Source organism: Brassica napus, chromosome C6, assembly GCF_020379485.1.
Source record: "Brassica napus cultivar Da-Ae chromosome C6, Da-Ae, whole genome shotgun sequence".
NCBI lineage: Eukaryota > Viridiplantae > Streptophyta > Magnoliopsida > Brassicales > Brassicaceae > Brassica > Brassica napus.
In genome coordinates, this window is record NC_063449.1 from 304,210 (window position 1) to 323,169 (window position 18,960).

General features: G+C 43.8%; 2 protein-coding genes across 2 annotated transcripts; one reads left to right on the forward strand and one right to left on the reverse strand.

Moving 5' to 3' along the window:
• Nucleotides 1-6,501: 6,501 nt before the first annotated feature.
• Nucleotides 6,502-8,089, forward strand: LOC125589049. The gene is made up of 2 exons (XM_048761212.1): nucleotides 6,502-7,134; nucleotides 7,239-8,089. The coding sequence occupies exons 1-2, from the start codon at nucleotides 7,032-7,034 to the stop codon at nucleotides 7,829-7,831; spliced, it is 696 nt and encodes a 231-aa protein (XP_048617169.1). The 5' UTR covers nucleotides 6,502-7,031; the 3' UTR covers nucleotides 7,832-8,089.
• Nucleotides 8,090-11,986: 3,897 nt separating this feature from the next.
• Nucleotides 11,987-13,945, reverse strand: LOC125589024. Its single transcript, XM_048761151.1, has 3 exons — nucleotides 13,562-13,945; nucleotides 12,854-13,279; nucleotides 11,987-12,781 (listed from the first exon to the last, which is right to left on the reverse strand). Exons 1-3 carry the CDS (start codon nucleotides 13,943-13,945, stop codon nucleotides 11,987-11,989), a joined length of 1,605 nt encoding a protein of 534 aa, XP_048617108.1.
• Between the last annotated feature and the right edge of the window lie 5,015 nt (nucleotides 13,946-18,960).

The following is an 18,960-nucleotide window of genomic DNA, read 5'->3' on the forward strand; positions in this document are numbered from 1 at the left end:
TTACCATTCCCGGAGATCATATAAGACATTGTAGAGCCTTCCAGCTTTCCATATATGGAGACAGCCACGACAGAGTTACCATTACCCCAGACTACTTGCGAGACCGGAGGACCATCGAGTTTTCCAGCTTATGCTCCTGGAGGATCGACTTATTTTGGAGAACCTTACGCTACTCAGTCCTTTCCTTATGGACAAGGTAGCGAGATGTTCACTGGTGCCAAAGATGGAAATGTGGATCCTCACGGACACCCATATCATACTACGACTTATCTTGGAGGATCTGATCTATACCCGAGGTGTTTTGTTTGCGGAGCGATGGGGCATTTGACTGCTGTTTGTCCGAGATATGTGGAGTTGCTCGAGATACCCTACCTACCATGTGCACGACCTGCTGGTGGATCGACGGAGTAGGGGCGCTGCCCCAACTGCGCTATGTTACTTTATATATGGCGTCCTTAGACGCTTAGGGCCGGGTAAGTTTGGGTACTAACTTTTTGTTGTGATATAGCGGTGTATAGACTTTTGTTGTGCTATGTGACAGGCTATGTCCCTTTTGTTGTATGATATACCATCAGTAGTTATAAAGGATATTTTTCTGTCAAGTATATGTATATTTGATGGAAGGATATGTTTTGTAGTGAAAATGGTTATCAGTTTGCGTAATCTATTTAGTAATTATGTGACCATATTATTTAAGTATGCATGTTCTTGTTTGATGTTGCATATTTGAGTTATGTGGTTTGAAAAATGAAAAATGGAGATCGCTTGGACATATGGTCTAACATAACATTTACAATGGTTGAAATATCACACAAATTGTTAGTATCCTTGGAACCTTAGAATTTTAGACCGCCTTTTTAAGATTAGGTGGTGGAATCTAGAATGCCTGGATAGAATTATTAGGTTGCTGGTTAACTTTGCAAGTTAGGTTGCTTGGTTAGTATTGCGATTAGTTAGCCTTGCGATAAGTTATTTGGCTAGTAGATTGTTTGTGTAGTGATTGGCTAACTTGCATATGAAGTGTTCTGTTAAGTTGCAGCTTGTAAGTGTGTTTGTTGATCGAGACTTTAAGGAATGAAAACCTTAAAGTAAAGAGAGTTCAAGGCCAAAAACCCAAAACCCGAAGAGAAAGAGGAAAGGAAGATTCAGAGACTGGACCGTGGTATGGACTGGACAATGGACAGAGACAAGGCTTCACTTCATCAGTATTTGAGGAAGGAGAGTTGAGAAGAGGATTTGAGTGATAAGGTTCATGGATGATATTATCGAAAGAACAAGATAATGTCATCGGAAATAAGGATGCTATGGCCGAGTTAGAGAAGATGATCCAGCGATCATTCAGCTGAAGAGTTACGAAGGTAGTTGTGGAGACCTTGAGGAGGACACTCAAGGAACATTGGTAGACAGCGTAAAGAGATGATGGAGACAAGTAGATGATGGATGAGCCATGGGAATTCGAAAGCAAAAGAAAAAAAAGGGTCGACCAAGAAGAATTCTTGGAGAAGCATCAAGATGGAGCGAGTCTAAAATTTCAAGTGTCTATGGAAACCCAAAGAAACCAAAAGAAAGGCGAGCTGACGGTGAAGCACATTTTATGACCGAGACCACAAGACGGAGTCGTTCAAGAAGAGATCACCATCACAACATATCAAGGAGGAGTGTGCCCTGAAGCTGAGCATTTACGCAACAAGCATTCGAGGATGAATTCTATTAAGGGGGGGGGGAGAATGTGATAACCCGCCCTTCGGGATAAAAAAAAAATAATAATATAATATGAATCTGGAGCCGAGCATTTGGGAGTCTAAGTATCAGGAGGAATGTTGAGTTTTGATCACATAAAACTTCACATGATTCGAAGAAAAGAGAAGACTGGTCGAACATCAACTTAGTGGTCGAACCGCGGGCGGTAAAGATCGATCGGCAAATTTCGAAGAACGAGGTGGTCGAAGAATTGTTTGCGAGGGAACTATGAGTCGAATAAGCTGCTCTACCATAGTTATAAGATGTCTTAGATTGATCAGATGAACGTTTTGGAAGCATAACATTTTTGGAAGCACGACGTTTCAGAAGCTCGACGTTTTCGAAGACCGACGTTTCTTCATCACGAAGTTTTCTCGGAAAATCTTCGTATCAGTAAAATATTATTCTGGAGACATAATAAGTTGGAAGCAGGATGGGAATTAAGCAGGATGGGAAGCAAGTACGACGGGATCGAAGCACGACGGGAAAACCCGAAATTGGGCAAAAACCCTAATTTCGGTATTATGAATTTTTTCGAGGAAGCTGGAGACTCGGGAAATATTTTTCTTCAAGGTCAGAAATATTTTGGAGTCTATTAAGAATATTTAGCTCATCATAACGGGAGCGAAAAAATATTCGGGATTGATCGCGGGTCGAAAATATGCCGGAAGGGTCAAAAATCGCGTAAACCGACCAAGAAGCTCGAGGTGTCTCTATGCATATGGCCAGGACGTTCTGTCTAGCATATCAGCAGCTGAGTGTCAACAAAAGGAGGAGGTGTAGACGTGAATGCGTGCTGAACATGCAGCTTGACAAGTCGTAGCTCGAGGTGTCGCAATACCTGCGATATGCACATGCGAACCGACATGCAGAGGCCGGTGTGTCGCAACGCATGCACTCCAGCCATGCAGCAAGCCATCTGGACGTGGTGATGTCTTCTGGCATGTAAAGGAAGCATGCATCAGGGCATGTGGACGCCCATGTGTCGCAACGCATGCGACCGAAATCATGCGGGATGACACACAGCCGCTTGGGTGGCACCGTCTGACTCGCTGGCGAGTTCTATATAAACCCTTCATCCCCTGCTCATTTTCATTGATCCATCACACACCAAAGACACTTAAAGACGTGGCTAGTGAGAGAAAGAGAAAGAAAAAGAAGTTTTAGAAGAAAAGTTCTTTCGGAAGACCGAGATATCACCGAGAAGAAAAGTTCTGCCCGATAAAAGAATTTCTGCAATCTCTAAGCAAAAGCTCTGTGCAAACCATTTCGTCCAAGCCTTTCCTTTGGTGATCAAGTAGAGGTGCTGCTCAGATTAGTTCAGATCAGTCGAAGCTTTGAAGCCGATACGCTACCCGGAAGTCCGAATATCGATCAGAAGCTAAGGGAGGTTCTGTCCAAGTTCTGATCAGTGCAGTCCAGCCCGTCCAAGATGTCAGCATTGGGTTTTGGCTAAGCTCTCTCTCCGACCAACAAGCCGCTAGAACACTATGAGTTGGTTTGTTTGAGTTCCACTTGGAACTTAAGGAAGATCGAGTATTCATATAGAGTAGAATGCTCACACTGTTGCATGATAGAGTCCTTAGGGTTATTTATTAAACCGGACTCAGTTTAGCACGGGCTATGCTGAGATGAAATGGAATTAAGACTGAGATAATAACCTGACTAGGACTAAGATGATCGATTATAGTTGAATTGAGATTGAGATGAGATGCATGTCTTGATTATTTACTACTTGGTTGATTAGTTATGGATTAGACATGCCTTAGTGATGATTGCTTGGTAGTGATTATTGTTTGTGCAGGGATTATGGTAATGTTGTTGTCTAGGGGATCTTTGGCCATATAGGCCGATCTCCTGGTTGTGATGTTTATACTACGGGTCCTATGCCATATAGGCTGGACTACGAGTATTGGTTGATATTGTCGTAGACTCCTATATATTGTTTAGTTTTGGGTTGGAGTCTTGTCCCTTAGGTTTTTCCTAGGGATAATTGTGTCAAGTGTGTGTTGCCGACAGCAGGTGTGAAACCCGCCCATGCTAGGCATGTTGAGGGGTGATTAGTGTTTCCTCACCCTCGTACCCAACGGGTTCAAGGAAACCCCTTATTCGCTGGATTGGGAAGACTCAGACGAACGGGGTCATGTCCTATGGCTGAGTATTACACGACGGTGTAATGTGGCAGTGACCCGAAGGACTGTGGGCTGTCGCGCGGTGACCCGAAGGACTGTGGGCTGCGGTCGGTTGAAAGTTCCTTCTTCTGGCCTTTGTGGTAGGGGGATAGGATATTGCCGATAGAGAAGATGAACACGATGTCACCAGGGTCCGAGTTAGAGTGTTATGTCGTTACGAGTAGTCTTATTTGTGTTGGACGGTCAGTCATGTTCTTGTTTGATTGTTGGCTGGCCGGTTGGCCTTTCATCTCTAACCCTTGGTGTGGGTCATCCGTCGGTCATGTTCTTTTTTTATTGTTGGCTGGTGGGCCGACCTATGTCTAGGACGGTTCGGGGGTGTTATAGCAGGGACCTGGAGAAAACATCTGATAGCCTCTACGAAATCCTCCAGCACCGGGCGGAACCCCTATGAGGCAACATAGCCCGCTTCAATAAAGAGAAGGTGACTATTCCTGAATGCAGTATCCCCATTGCTATCTCTGCCTTCAAGAGAAGCCTGCTCCCCGACGGAGACCTCTATAAGGAGTTAACGAAATACCAGTTCAAAACTATGGAAGATGTCCTATCTCGAGCCTGGGAGCACGTAAAATGGGAGAAATATGTCGCCAGCCGTGCTAAGGCGCAACAGAAATAATATCCCAAGACGATCAGACTAGCCGAACCGAGCGAGAAGAGAAACCCTCTCAAAGACCAGCCACGGACTCCGTAAATCGAAATCGGGGCAGATACCTGAACCGGCCGATCAAGAAGGCAGAAGGGATGGCAGTGTCCACGTGGCTAGGCATCTCCCACCTCTCCGTCTTAAGGCCAGCTGATCAATGTTCTGAGGCAGATGGGCCAACAGGTCAAGTGGCCTCAGTAGATGAAAGCACCCGACTCTTTCCTGAGCCCCTGTTTCTGGTGCGACTTCCAGAGAGACCATGGTCACAAAACGGAGGACTGCGTCGCACTAAAGATTGAGGTCAACGAGCAGCTTAAGAAAGGACACCTCAGGGAGTTCCTTTCCGAGAAGGCCAAGGGCCATCTAAGAAAGGAGAAAACGGGAAAGCCCACTGAAGCTGCTCCCGTCTCGCCACCTCGATAGAACCGGTGATTCATGTCATATCGGGCGTTTCGGAAATCAATGGCTTAAGCATTCGGCCGCGACGAAAATCACATGGAACGCTAAGCAAGGCCTAGAGGCAGCCAAGCCAAAACACTTGCTCCTAGGCACAGACGAAATAAGTTTTGTTAGGGAAAAATACCCCGATATCATTTCCTCCAGCCTCCGGGCAGGACCCATGCCTCCAGGTCCACGATACAGGAACGCTCCAGGTCCCCGCAAAAAGGAACCCTGGGACCAGTCCCAGGGACCGACTTCCCTTCCAAGAAATGGAAGATTTCCGACAAGGAAAACCTTCATGTTTTCCGAATATGGAAGAGTTCAACCTAAACCAAACCGACTTCAAGGCGACTATATAAGGGCTCCTAAGTCCCAAAAGCAAGGAATTGACACCTCAAGACTTAAAGATTAGAGCTAGACGGCTAGAACTAGAGTTTATACACCAATCATTGTAGTTCCGGCTTGTTTACTCAATAATACATCTTCTTAAGTTTTTCTCTCAAATTGTTAACCTCGAATCCCCACGAAATACTTACAAACAGATACATACTACCAGCTTATCCATTGTTTTGTGGTACTCACAAAGATCCTACACAAAAATCTCCTAACAGTTTGGCGCTAAAAGGCGGGGAGTAATCAAACTACATGACAATGACGGTGGACAAGCATAACGAGCCATCCGATGATGCTCAAAGGGTAGCTGAACTCCAGAAGCAAGTTGACGGCATGCAGAGCCAAATAACCGAGATGAACCGAACTTGGGAGGCAACCGAGGAAACCCCTAACCTCTCTTCAGAAGTCCAGAGTCTGAAGGAGAAACTCAACAAACACTCTAAACAGCTGGATCAAAGCGCCGATAAGCTCAGCCAGTTGCAGCCAGAGAATACGGTCCTCCGGGATCAAAACCAAGCCCGCAGTATGGCAGGCAACAAGAAGCGTCGTTTCAACACCAAGGTTCGACCCATGGGGAACCTAAATACTACTAACTCCGGAGAAGGTATGACCGATCCAGCTCTTGGGTCAGGCGTAGTCGGGCAACGCGTGAAGGGGCCGAGAATCCTCATGTCCACAACCTGGAGGAGAGTGATTCCAAGCCAAAATCAGATAAGGAGACGCCTGAAAAGATATCAGCGATGGAGTCCTCTATGACTGCCTATCTCGTGAAGATGTTTTCCAAGAGATTCGACGCCATGCAGTCCATGGTGGAACGCCTACCAGAGGATAAAGTATGTTTTCTTCATTTTATATATTTCTTTAGAAAGTTTCCTCTTTCCTATGATCATCTTCTTTTATTTTCTCATAACAAGTATGTTTTCTTCATTTTATAAATTTCTTTTTACCTATTATTCTTTATTTGATTTATTAATTTATTTTTATTATACAAATTAGAATAAAACTATGTATGTAAAAGCGTATCATATATTACATTTTCATATTTATAAATTAAACATAATACTACAATAAAAGGTGCATAATTTCTATCAAAAATTTATTTAAAAAAATAAGTTAATTGTTTATTGTATTATTTTATAATAAACATTTTATAAAACATAATATTTAAATTAATTTAAGGCATCAAAAATTTTTTCCACAGCTCTTTGAACGCGAATAACAATGGGAACTTCTATGTCTTTTGACTACGAGATCTCTAACACGGCCTCATTGGACAGAGACTTTTGCTAACTTCATAAATTCATAAATTCAAAGTACAAATCGAGAAAAAGAGACAATTTTTTGATACTTATCACCTAAGCATGTCCAAAAATCAATAATTTTACACGAAAAGGCGAATTTGTGTCTTTTTGATTGGCGGAATCTTATCCTGTTTGTTTTATTCACTCTAAAACGGCCTCATTGGACAGAGACTTTTGCTAATTTTTCTAAAGGCGTAATTACCGGGAGGATTTCAAGGCCCAGTCCAGTATTATTTATGGCAGGCCCAACTATTATGCATATATACACCGACGCAGAAAAGGCAAAGTGCAGCACACATCAAAGAAAAACCCTAAACGGAAATGCTCAGATCCTCCCGCCCGCCGCCGCGGTCGTCAGGCACTTTTGGCTCGACGTACCAGAAAAGACTCGCTGTAAGCCGAAAACAAAGCCTAAAACTAGCACGTAAGATCTCTTATTTCTCGAAATCGGTTGTGTGATTTGATTTCATCTGATTGATGCCATAGTATTAACTCTTTTCTTTTTAATTTCTTTTTCTTTGTTAACAGGAGAACTAGATCCTCCCCCTGATGATGAAAATTCTTTCTACGGTTTATGGGACTTCGACAACTGTCGCCTCCCTCCCCTTTATGTCGTGGGCTCGCTGATTCCCAAGATCAACTTGTGTTTACAAACCGTTAATCCTCTCTACCGAATGTGTCGTATGAATTCTGCCATCGGAAACCCAAATTTCGCTTTCATCTGGCAGAATCGCGATGTACTCAACAAGCAATGGGACGTGAAAGAGTCAAAGAAAAGAAAAATTAGATGTTCTGTCCCTATCTGTGGAAGGCTAATTCAGTCAAGCAATAATGCAGAGGTCGCCTACGAGCGAAAGTACGATGTGGCAGACCGGATGCTTATTCAGGAGCTTTTGTGTTACGTTCTTGCAAATCGTACTCCAAGAAACATACTGATTATATCTGATGATTGTGACTTTGGATTTCCAATGCATATTTTGAGGGAACGAGGTTACAGAGTCTTCCTGATGCAGCGATCAGCAAATCTTCGACCATTGACACAGATTGCACAGCACGCTTGGGCTTGGGTTGATGTAGTTAATGGGCTAACACGTCCGTTCTATTCTTTGCCTAATGCCTAAGCTATCTAACCCAAAGCTTCTTTCATTTCCTTTTTGTGTGTCTATGGTTGTTGTTGAGTGTTGTTGAACCTGCTCTAATTATCCCACTTGTGTTGGTTTTCCTTTCTTACATTTTTTGCATTTAAAAACTCGAGTTTTAGAATTCAGCTGAAAATCATGTTAGATTCGGTCTGCTTTGAGTGAGATATTAAAGGGCCAACAGTTACGAAATGGATTACAGAAATCATATTGCTGGTGGTTCCACAATCTTTTTACAAATCCGGACACATTTTCTTGAAATAATCACTAACTGATAAACACGTTGTAACGACCCAAATTACTTATCTCAGTTAAAGCCCAATCATTTCAGTAAAAACAGTGTGGGACCACCGGCCTTTTGTTCAATATTCGTTTATACAAATATGGCTATTCGTTTTAGAAGAAAAATGAATTTGAAAACATTGAGGGTGACCAAAACTTTTAGGGAAAATTGATAAAAAAAAATTTAAATTTTTCTCAATTGGACTTTTAGCAATTTTTTAAGGAATATAGAATTTTAATTCATGTAAATACCATAATACCCTTAAAATTAACCAACTAATATGAATTATAATTATAATTATAATTTTCGTAATTGATTTAAGCTTAAAAAGGAAAAAAAAAAAGAAAACAAGAGACACAGCTGAGGGTTTCGGGTTACCTTAATATTATTTTTTGGAGATAATTTATGTTCTTCATCGGTGTTTCGTCGGACCTTTCGTCTCTAACCTCGTTTTCCTCATTCCCCTCTTTGTTCTCACACACAAAACAACGAAATCAAAGTGTTCTTCCTCTACGAGTTTCCTCGGACGGTTCATTACGAAATCGAGTGTTCTTCCATCAATTTCATCAAAATCTCATGTCTCTTCACATTAGGTATGCGATTACTTCTATTGATTCTCTTAAGCCTAGATTTTTTTTAAATCGATTTGTCATCTTTCTTATACTAAATTAGTTTTATGGGTTGATTACCCATCTTATACATTACAATTAAGTCATGCATGTTACTGTTTTTGATTTGTATTTGTAGAGTACCGATTTAGGTTTTTTGGAAAGGGGGAAATTCGAGTCTTAAAATCTTAGACTAGTTGTTGTTCGATTGTAATGCTAAGCATGTAGACTATTTGTTGTCCGATTGTAATGTTTGTTGTTCTGGGAAATCTTAGAAATAGGTGGAACATTTGTTCTAAAAGTATATTTTATGTTCTTTCTTTGTTTATGCTCTCATTATAATCTTTTTTCTCTGAATGTAGGTATATCTGAGGAGTTACCAAAGAGGCTTTTTAAGGAGGTTGAGGAGACCCAAGTGACTCAGATCAATAACAACTGCTGGATCGACTACATGATTATCATAAAGTTGAAGGAATGACTCCCAAAGGAGTTGAATGTAGTTAAGAAAGATCGGGTTTTTCCTCAGATTTTAAGTTGCCTGAGACTGGTCTTGGGTACTCAACACGAGCGATACACAGCTTCTGGTGTAGGGATCTGGTAACTTACAAAATGCACGAGTTTTGGTTTGTTTTTTCGAGGAGACCACTTTGATTTTCATTGCTATTGTTCCACGCAATAACCAGGCTTGAGTGCAATACTAGTATCTCACTTAAGGAGTTCAATGATTGGGAAGATGATGGTGGTTTCTAGAGGAAAGTGCTGAAGAGAAAAGAGGAAATTTGTATATTGAACCTGTGGAAGAAGCACAAGGAAGCTGTTAAGAAGTGGAGTACTACTGATCGCATATGACTGGTCTACCTTTGCATAATTGTTTGTGTGGTTTTAGCGAGAGATGAGAAGCCTATCACCCCCCTCAAATACATCAATGTGGTCATGCATCTTGAGAAACTTCAAAAGTATCTTTTGGGAGTTGCTGCTTAATTCTGCGAGTCAGTAGTCAAAACACATGACAAACTGAAGGAGAAGACTACTAGTTACATGTTAGATTAATTCTCCTACGCCTTGCAGATTTGGGCAATGAAAGCAGTACCATAGACTGGAAAGCTATATGAAAAAAAAAACTTGACAAAGGTTATAAGGATGGTCCCAGATGCATAAAACTGGATGTGAACTGGAAAGGTGTCATATGAGGAGATCATTCGTGTTATGGGATTTTTGTGTAGGATCTTTGTGAGTACCACGGAACGTTGGACAAGGATGGTATTTGTATTGATTTTGAGAGATACAATAGAGGTAAAGACTTGAAGAGACGTTTTATTGAGTAGACAAACTAGGATTACAATGATTTGAGTAAGAACCCTAATTCTAGCTTTCTAGTCCTAGTCTTAACTCTTGAAGTGTCGATCCCTTCCTTTAAGGTTTAGGTTCCCTTTATATAGTCTTCTTAAGGCGGGCGTTAGTCGGTTGGATTAGGTTAAACTCTTCCATATTCAGAAATATGGAAGGTTCTCCTTGTCGAAAGTTTTTCTTTTCCAGGGGGAAGGGGGCTGTCCCAGGGACCGGACCCGAAGTACTCTGTAGCGGGGAACCGGGGCACCTCTTAGCGGGGACTCAGAGGTCGGTGTCCTGCCTGGGGTCTGGAGGAATTTAATACATGAGTATTTTTCCCCAACAGTTTGCCCCTTATTGCTCGATTTTGTCATCGAACTCGGGGAATAACTTGTGCACTCAAGTCAACCGGAGTTGCTCATTCTCAGCAGGCTTCCATTAGGCAGGACATCACTCCAGTAATCCTGCAATCCTGGGTTCCACTCAGGCCGGGACCACACTCTGAACCCGGGGGAGGACCGGTTCCCTTACTCCAGACCGGTCTGGCGGTATTGAACCACTGATTTCTTATCGGAGATTGAGAAGCTCTGGGCTTCTGATGGCGTCTTGGAGATGAAGGAGCCTGGAGCTCTGATGTTTCCCGAGGAGGAGCTTATGTATTGATGTGAGGGGATAGACCAGGAGGCTGGTGCCCGTTCGGTTGATGATACTAGATACTCTTCTTACTCTTCAAAAGTGTGCATCTTTTTCTCGAAACTTGCCTTTTTGTAAGAAGGATTTCCCTTTTTTCTGCAAGGATCGGATTTCCTTTTCGCTGCTTATCCTTTATGTCAGGGATTCTTCAGGATATTTGGAAACATCCTTACTTCCTTTTCTAATCCCATAAAAAAGGAATAATCCGGATGATATAAGGACTCGCGATATCTCCTAGCTGGTTTCAACCCAACTCTTGCGCTGATTCCTAGTTGAGGAGGATGAATCCCGAGCTGCTCTCGTTTCCGTCCTCACTTGTGGGTGGTCGTTCAAGGCCGCGTCGTTCTTTTTACCGATCCTTTCTCATCCCTCGTTCCCTCTTGGGGAGACGTTCCGGAGGCTGATAGTTAAGCGGTTCCGATGACGCCCCTGAGAAGGCTCCGTTTTTGTTTCTTCGACGACAGTCCCCGTTCTGAGATCCGAGAGGGGGACCTGGCTAACATGAGGAGGAAGTATGCGATTCATCCTTCAGTTGGGATGAGAAGTCCGACTGAGTTCGAACGCGCTCCGGATGGGGGAGTGGGTGAGATAGCTGTCTATGAGGCATATCTGGAAGCAAGCTTCTGGGGCGTTACACCTTCTCTCGTAGGCGAAGTGTCATCTTTCTTCGGTTTCTGTCCTTCTCAATATACTCCTTTTACCTGGAGGACTTTAATGGCCATCCAAGTACTTGGAGAACTCCACAGATTTTCTGTCAGGGTGCTTGAGATTTTATACTCTTACTACTTTGCTCCTTTGAGGAACAAAGCGGGGTTCTACCACCTTCGATCCCGTGATGGCACCCCTCTGGTCGAGGAACCTTGGAGGGGTGTCAGGGGTAATTATCCCATCGGGGATGGTTGGAACAACCGGTACATGTTCGTGAAGACCTAGGAGCCGGTTGGTTATCCTACGTCTTGGCGTACCATTGGTAAGTTCTTCTTTTGAGCTTTGAGTTTTATCATTCCTTTGGGAGCCCGATTTGATGTTTAGCTTTTGCCTTGTCAGATGAGTCCCACCCGGTTTCCTTTGCTGGAGAAGCAGTAGCGAAGCTGGAGTTCCTCGACGATTCCGATGGGTGACCCTCCTGGTGAGCAGGGAAGCCTTGCGTCATAGTCGTGTGTCGGGTAAGCCTTCCCTTTTTCCTATTAGGTGAGGCTTTGTCTTGTTTCTTACATAGCGTTTTCAAGGAATGTGGCGAGGCTCCCGGTATCGGTTGTCTATTCGGGGGACCCCAAAGAGAGTGATTACGTAGGTCCATAGGAATTTGTAGATATGGAGGTTTGTTATGCTGCTGAGTGCTTCTACTTTAACCCATTTGGAGAAGTAGTCAGTGACTATCAGACGGAAGACCTTCTGCCCCGGCGCCATAGGGAATTTCCCTACAATGTCCATGCCCCACTTTCTGAAGGGCCATGGTGAGCTTATGGACTTGAGGTTCTTCGGGGGAAGCTTTGAGACTGGAGAGTGCCTCTGACACTTGTCGCAGTGTTTTGCTTGTTTGTCAGCGTCGGCGGCCATCGTGGGCAAGTAGTAACCCGCCTTTCTGGCTCTGAGCACTAGGCTCTTTCCGCTAGAGTTGGTTCCACAATCTCCTTCATATAGTTCTACAAGGATTCTAGCAGCTTCTCGAGGTGTGACACACATTAGGTACGGGCCAGAGAAGGATCTCCGGTACAGCTTCTCCTGTGAGATACAATACCTCGCGGCTTGCTTCTTAATTTTCCTGGCCTTGTTACGATCTTCCGGGAGAATGTCGGCCTCCAGGTACCGGACAAGGGGGGTCATCCATGTTTCGCCTTCTTCGACAGCGGAGACCTCCTCTGACGGGGGTTCCTCCAGGGTGGCTGGCAATTGAAGCACAAGCAAGGGTGTACTCATCTGGCTATTCGCTTCGAGGGCGGACCACAGATTAGCCAGGGCATCGGCTTGCGAGTTTTGTTCCCGGGGGATTTGAGTGAGCTTGCAGCTCTTGAAATTCTTGATCAGTCATTGGGAAACTGCCAGATATTGGATCATGCTGTCGTCTTTTGCTTGGTACTCTCCCTGTACCTGGTTGATTATCAGCTGGAAGTCGTCGAAGCCCTGGATGTTTTTTGCCCCCATTTGGTGGACGAGAGTTAGACCTGCGATTAGGGCCTCGTACTCGCTTTCATTGTTGGTTGCTTTGAAGTTGCATCTCACGGTCCTAGAGGCTGTGTTCCCCGTCGGCGAGGTAAGCACTATTCCCATTCCAGCTCCTCTAACGTTGTTGGATCCATCAACGTGCAGGATCCATTCTACCTCTTCCTTAGTTTCGCCTCGGAGGCGTACCTCCTGCTCCAAAGCTGGGAGTAAGGCAGAGGAGAATTCAGCCACGAAGTCCGCTAGGACCGGTGACTTTATAGCCGTGGCAGGTCGAAATATTACGTCGTACTCCCCTAGTTCCACAGCCCATTTGGCTAGGCGTCCGGAGACTTCGGGTTTGTGGAGGACCAACTTTACATTGAAGGAGGTACCAACCACGATTGGATGAGTCTGGAAGTAGGGTCGTAGCATGCGAGCGGCGACTATCAGGGCTAAGGCCAGCTTCTCTAGATGGCTATAGCGGGTTTCCGCGTCCAGGAGAGCCTTACTTACGTAATAGATTGGTAGCTGCTTGTTTCCCTCCTCGCGGACTAGGGGCGCTCACGGCGTGTTCAGAGACTGCTAGATATAGCAGCATAGCTCATCGAGTAGTGGCTTGGATAGGAGAGGAGGAGTGGTGATATATGACTTTACCTCTTGGAGAGCGGATTCGCACTCTTTCGTCCATTGGAAGTTCCTTGGATTCTTGAGGGCTCCGAAGAAGGCATGAGATTTGTCGGAGAGTCTGGAGATGAACCTTCTCAAGGCCGCCATCCTTCCCGTTAGGTTTTGAACCTCCTTGACGTTCTTTGGGCAAGGGATTGAATGAATGACCCTAATTTGCTCCGGGTTGGCCTCGATGCCTCGGTGGGTTACAATGTACCCGAGGAACTTACCAGAACTGACCCCAAATGAACATTTAGCTGGGTTGAGCTTCATGGTATACTTCCGGAGGGCGGAGAAGCCTTGCTGTAGGTGAGATATGTGGTCCTCCGCCTCCAGGGAGTTGACCAGCATGTCGTCGATGTAGACCTCCATGGTTCGCCCGATCTGGTCCGCAAACATCAAGTTCAGTAGTCGTTGGTAGTTTGATCCTGCGTTCTTTAGGCCGAATGGCATAACCTTGTATCAGTAGATCCCTCTGGACGTCATGAAGGATGTTTTCTCCTGGTCTTCCGGATGCATAAGTATTTGATTATAGCTTGAGAACGTGTCCATGAAGCTCATCAGCTGATGCCCCGCAGTGGCGTCCACCAGCTTGTCGATATGAGGTAGCGAGAATGGGTCCTTTGGACAGGACTTGTTGAGGTCCGTGAAGTTGATACAGACTCTCCACTTCCCGTTCTTTTTCTTGACGACGAGGACGTTGGGTAGCCATTCTGGATGTTGCACCTCACAAGTGAACCCCGCGCCGAGCAGGCTTTTGACTTCATCATTGATGATTGAGTCTCTTCCAGGAGCAAATTTCCTTCTCGTTTGTCTGACGGGTTGATGTAGGGGATCCACCTGTAGCTTGTGCATGATGATTTCCGGATCGATCCCAGGCATATCTGCATGGGACCAATCGAAGCAGTCGGTGTTAGACCTGAGGAAGTCTATCAGTCTTCTCCTCAATCCTTCGGTCAGCTTGGAGCTGATCTTGAGATGTCGGGTCTGACCTCCTTCGGTTAATGGCATGTCGTCCATTTCCTCTACCTCCGGTTCCTCGGTGTGATGAGCCGAAGGCTTACTCTGTAATTGCTATAAGACCTTGGTCTTTCCCTTCAGAGTAGTCTGGTAGCAGGAGCGGGAATACTCCTTATCCCCTCTGACTGCCTTTATGCCCAATGTGTTAGGGGATTTTTGTGTAGGCTCTTTGTGAGTACTACGGAACGATGGATAAGCTGGTTTCTATTAGGTGTTTGTGTATTTTTTGTGGGAATTTAGTAAGGTAACAAGGATATAGGCTTGAAGAGACTTTTATTAGATAGAACAAGCAAGAGACTTGAAGAGACTTTTATTAGGATGTAAGCGAGGTTACAAGGTATTTGGTAAGAACCCTAATTCTAGCTGTCTAGCTCTAGTCTCTCAGCCTTGGAGAAGTCGATCCCTTGCCTTAGGGTTTAGTAGCTCTTATATAGTCGTCTAGGAGTCGGTTTCATTAGGTTAAACTCTTCCATAGTCGGAAATATGGAAGGTTTTCTTTGTCGAAAGTTTTCCATTTCTTGGAAGGGAGCTCGTTTCCAGGGACCAAACTCGGGGTTCCTTCAAGCGGGGACCCGGAGTGTTCCCTTATCGGGGACCCGAGGGTCTGGGTTTTACCTGGAGGCTGGAGGAAATGATACCGGGGTATTTTTCCCCAACAGTTTGCCCCTTATTTCTCGATTTCGTCATCGAACTCGGGGAATAACCTGTGCACTCAAGTCAACCGGGGTTGCTCATTCTCAGCAGGCTCCCCTTGGGCAGGACCCCGTTCCATTGATCTTACTATCCTGGGTTCCACTCAAGCCGGAACTCATTCTGAACTCAGGTGAGGATCGGCTCCTTCGTGTTTTGACCGGAGTCTAGTAGTAGTTTCTCTTATCTTCTGGAGATGATGAGGCTGGAGATCTGATGTTAAACTGTGTACAGGCTGGAGAGAGTCGGAGAGATGATACTGGTAATGGTTTCCTCAAGGTCTCGTTCGTTCTTTGGGTCCCCAGGACTGAGGGGATAGGTTCCCTTATCGTGCTTCGAGACTCGTTTTCCCGCGTAGTCTCACCTTTTTGACGCGTGTAAGTCAATCTTAGGGTTTTTGATTTTCTTTCCCCGTTTCTGCTTCCTGGACTTTTGGGTTTCCTTTTCTTACCAAAATCTCGCGCGATCTCTATTACTCAGGCCTAGGTCTTCATTCTCTCAGGTAACACTTTCTTTCTCCCAATCTTTTATTCCGAACCTTTTAGGATGACAAACGGACTAGATCTCGCCCTCGGCTCCTCTTCGATAGGTACTAGGGTTCACTCAAGACGTAGGGTTCTAAACGAGGCCTGCGGGTCCATGGATTCCTCAGATTCTTCTCTGGACCTGACCGCCGAAATAGAGGAACTTAGGAATGCTGCTGTTGGAGAGGCTCCACCACCTCCGGGAGGAGACAGAATTTTGCCGGTGGGTCCTCTATCGGTAATAGGAGTAGAGGAGGTCGCAAACTGGAGAAAGAAGTGTCGTATTCTAGACGAAGTTACCATTCGGATCCCTGGTCCCTTTTATAGGGTTTCGGATTTTGAGCTGGGTGAGATCCCTGTATAGGAAGGTTTCTTCGAATCGGGTTTCAGAGACAAGATTCCTTCTTTGGTGGCTAAGATTTCGAAGGCAATGAAGATCTCCCCTGGACAGCTGAATCCTCCCTCCTGGAGGATCTTGATAGCTATGCAAAGTCTCGGTGATCTTGAGGGTTTTACCGTTGGACTCGCTGAGGCTCTATATTGTTATTCTATCTCTCCTTTGAACGGTGGGGAGTTTAGGTATCATTTGCATCCTCGTAGAAAAGCCCTTCCTTTGCGGGAGCTTTCGAAGGCTGAGAGAAAACGTTGCCCCATATCTCGACCAGAGACATAACTCATACAATAAGCATTCATCGATCGATGCAGCGGATTCAATCTGGAGATAAAAAAACAAGACAATACCACATAAACTTAAGCCTATACCCCATCTGTTTTAAATCTGGTTCGACAGAAAGGTCTAGACACGACCTGCAAATGGAATAGTCGAAGCACAATTCCTTTATGGCTTGTTAAAAACATTTTTCGGCAGAAAAACTCGATATGCCCATCTTTAGTAGTTATATGGCCGCATAAACGTAAAAAGGTATCAAACATTTATTAGATTTAGCATTGGTTCAGCCTTGACTTAGGCCACCATATATGATTATCTCGACCGAGACATAACTCATACAATAAGCATTCATCGACCGATGCAGCGGATTCAATCTCGAGATAAAAAACAAGCCAACACCACATATACTTAAGGCTATGCCCCATCTTTTTTAAATCTGGTTCGACAGAAAGGTCTAGACACGACCTGTAAATAGAATAGTCGAAGCACAATTCTTTAAGGCTTGTTAAAAACATTTTTCGGCAGAGAAACTCGATATGCCCATCTTTAGTAGTTATATGGTCGGATAAATGTAAAAAGGTATCTAACATTTTTTAGGTTTAGCATTGGTTCAGCCTTGACTTAGGCCAACATATATGATTATCTCGACCAGAGACATAACTCATACAATAAGCATTCATTGATCGATGCAGCGGATTCGATCTCGAGATAAAAAAACAAGCCAATACCACATAAACTTAAGGCTATGCCCCATCTTTTTTAAATCTGGTTTGACAGAAAGGTCTAGACACGCCCTGCAAATGGAATAGTCGAAGAACAATTCCTTTATGGCTTGTAAAAAACATTTTTCAGCAGAAAAACTCGATATGCCCATCTTTAGTAGTTATATGGTCGGATAAATTTTAAAAGGTATGGAACATTTTTTAGATTTAGCATTGGTTCAGCATTGACTTAGGCCACCATATATGATTATCTCGACCATAGACATAACTCATACAATAAGCATTCATGGACCGACGCAGCGGATTTGATCTCGAGATAAAAAAACAAGCAATTACCACATAAACTTAAGGCTATGCCCCATCTTTTTTAATCTGGTTCGTCAGAAAGGTCTAGACACGACCTGCAAATGGAATAAACGACGCACAATTCCTTTAAGGCTTCTTAAAAACATTTTTCGGCAGAAAAACTCGATATGCCCATCTTTAGTAGTTATATGGTCGGATAAATGTAAAAATGTATCAAACATTTTTTAGATTTAGCATTGGTTCAGCCTTGACTTAGGCCACCAGATATGATTATCTCGACCAGAGACATAACTCATACAATAAGCATTCATTGACTGATGCAGTGGATTCCATCTCGAGATAAAAAAACAAACAATTACCACATAAACTTAAGCCTATACCCCATCTGTTTTAAATCTGGTTCGACAGAAAGGTCTAGACACGACCTCCAAATGGAATAAACGAAGCACAAATCCTTTAAGGCTTGTTAAAAACATTTTTCGGCAGAAAAACTCGAGATGCCCATCTTTAGTAGTTATATGGTCGGATAAATGTAAAAATGTATCGAACCTTTTTTAGATTTAGCATTGGTTCAGCCTTGACTTAGGCCACCATATATGATTATCTCGACCAGAGACATAACTCATGCAATAAGCACTCATCGACCGATGCAGCGGATTCGATCTCGAGATAAAAAAACAAGCCAATACCACATAAACTTAAGCCATTACCCATCTGATTTAAATCTGGTTCGACAGAAAGGTCTAGACACGACCTGCAAATGGAATAGTCGAAGCACAATTCCTTTAAGGCTTGTTAAAAACATTTTTTGGCAGAAAAACTCGATATGCCCATCCTTAGTAGTTATATGGTCGGATAAATTTAAAAAGGTATCAAACATTTTTTAGATTTAGCATTTGTTCAGCCTTGACTTAGGCCACCATATATGATTATCTCGACCAGAGACATAACTCATACAATAAGCATTCATCGACAGATGCAGCGGATTCGATCTCGATATAAAAAAACAAGCAATTACCACATAAACTTAAGCCTATACCCCATTTGTTTTAAATCTGGTTCGACAGAAAGGTCTAGACACGACCTCCAAATGGAATAAAGGAAGCACAATCCTTTAAGGCTTGTTAAAAATATTTTTTGGCAGAAAAACTCGATATGCCTATCTTTAGTAGTTATATGGTCGAATAAATGTAAAAATGTATCGAACATTTTTTAGATTTAGCATTGGTTCAGCCTTGACTTAGGCCACCATATATGATTATCTCGACCAGAGACATAACTCATACAATAAGCATTCATCGACCAATGCAGCGGATTCAATCTCGAGATAAAAAAATAAGCCAATACCACATAAACTTAAGGCTATGCCCCATCTTTTTTAAATCTGGTTCGACAGAAAGGTCTAGACACGCCCTGCAAATGGAATAGTCAAAGCACAATTCCTTTTAGGCTTGT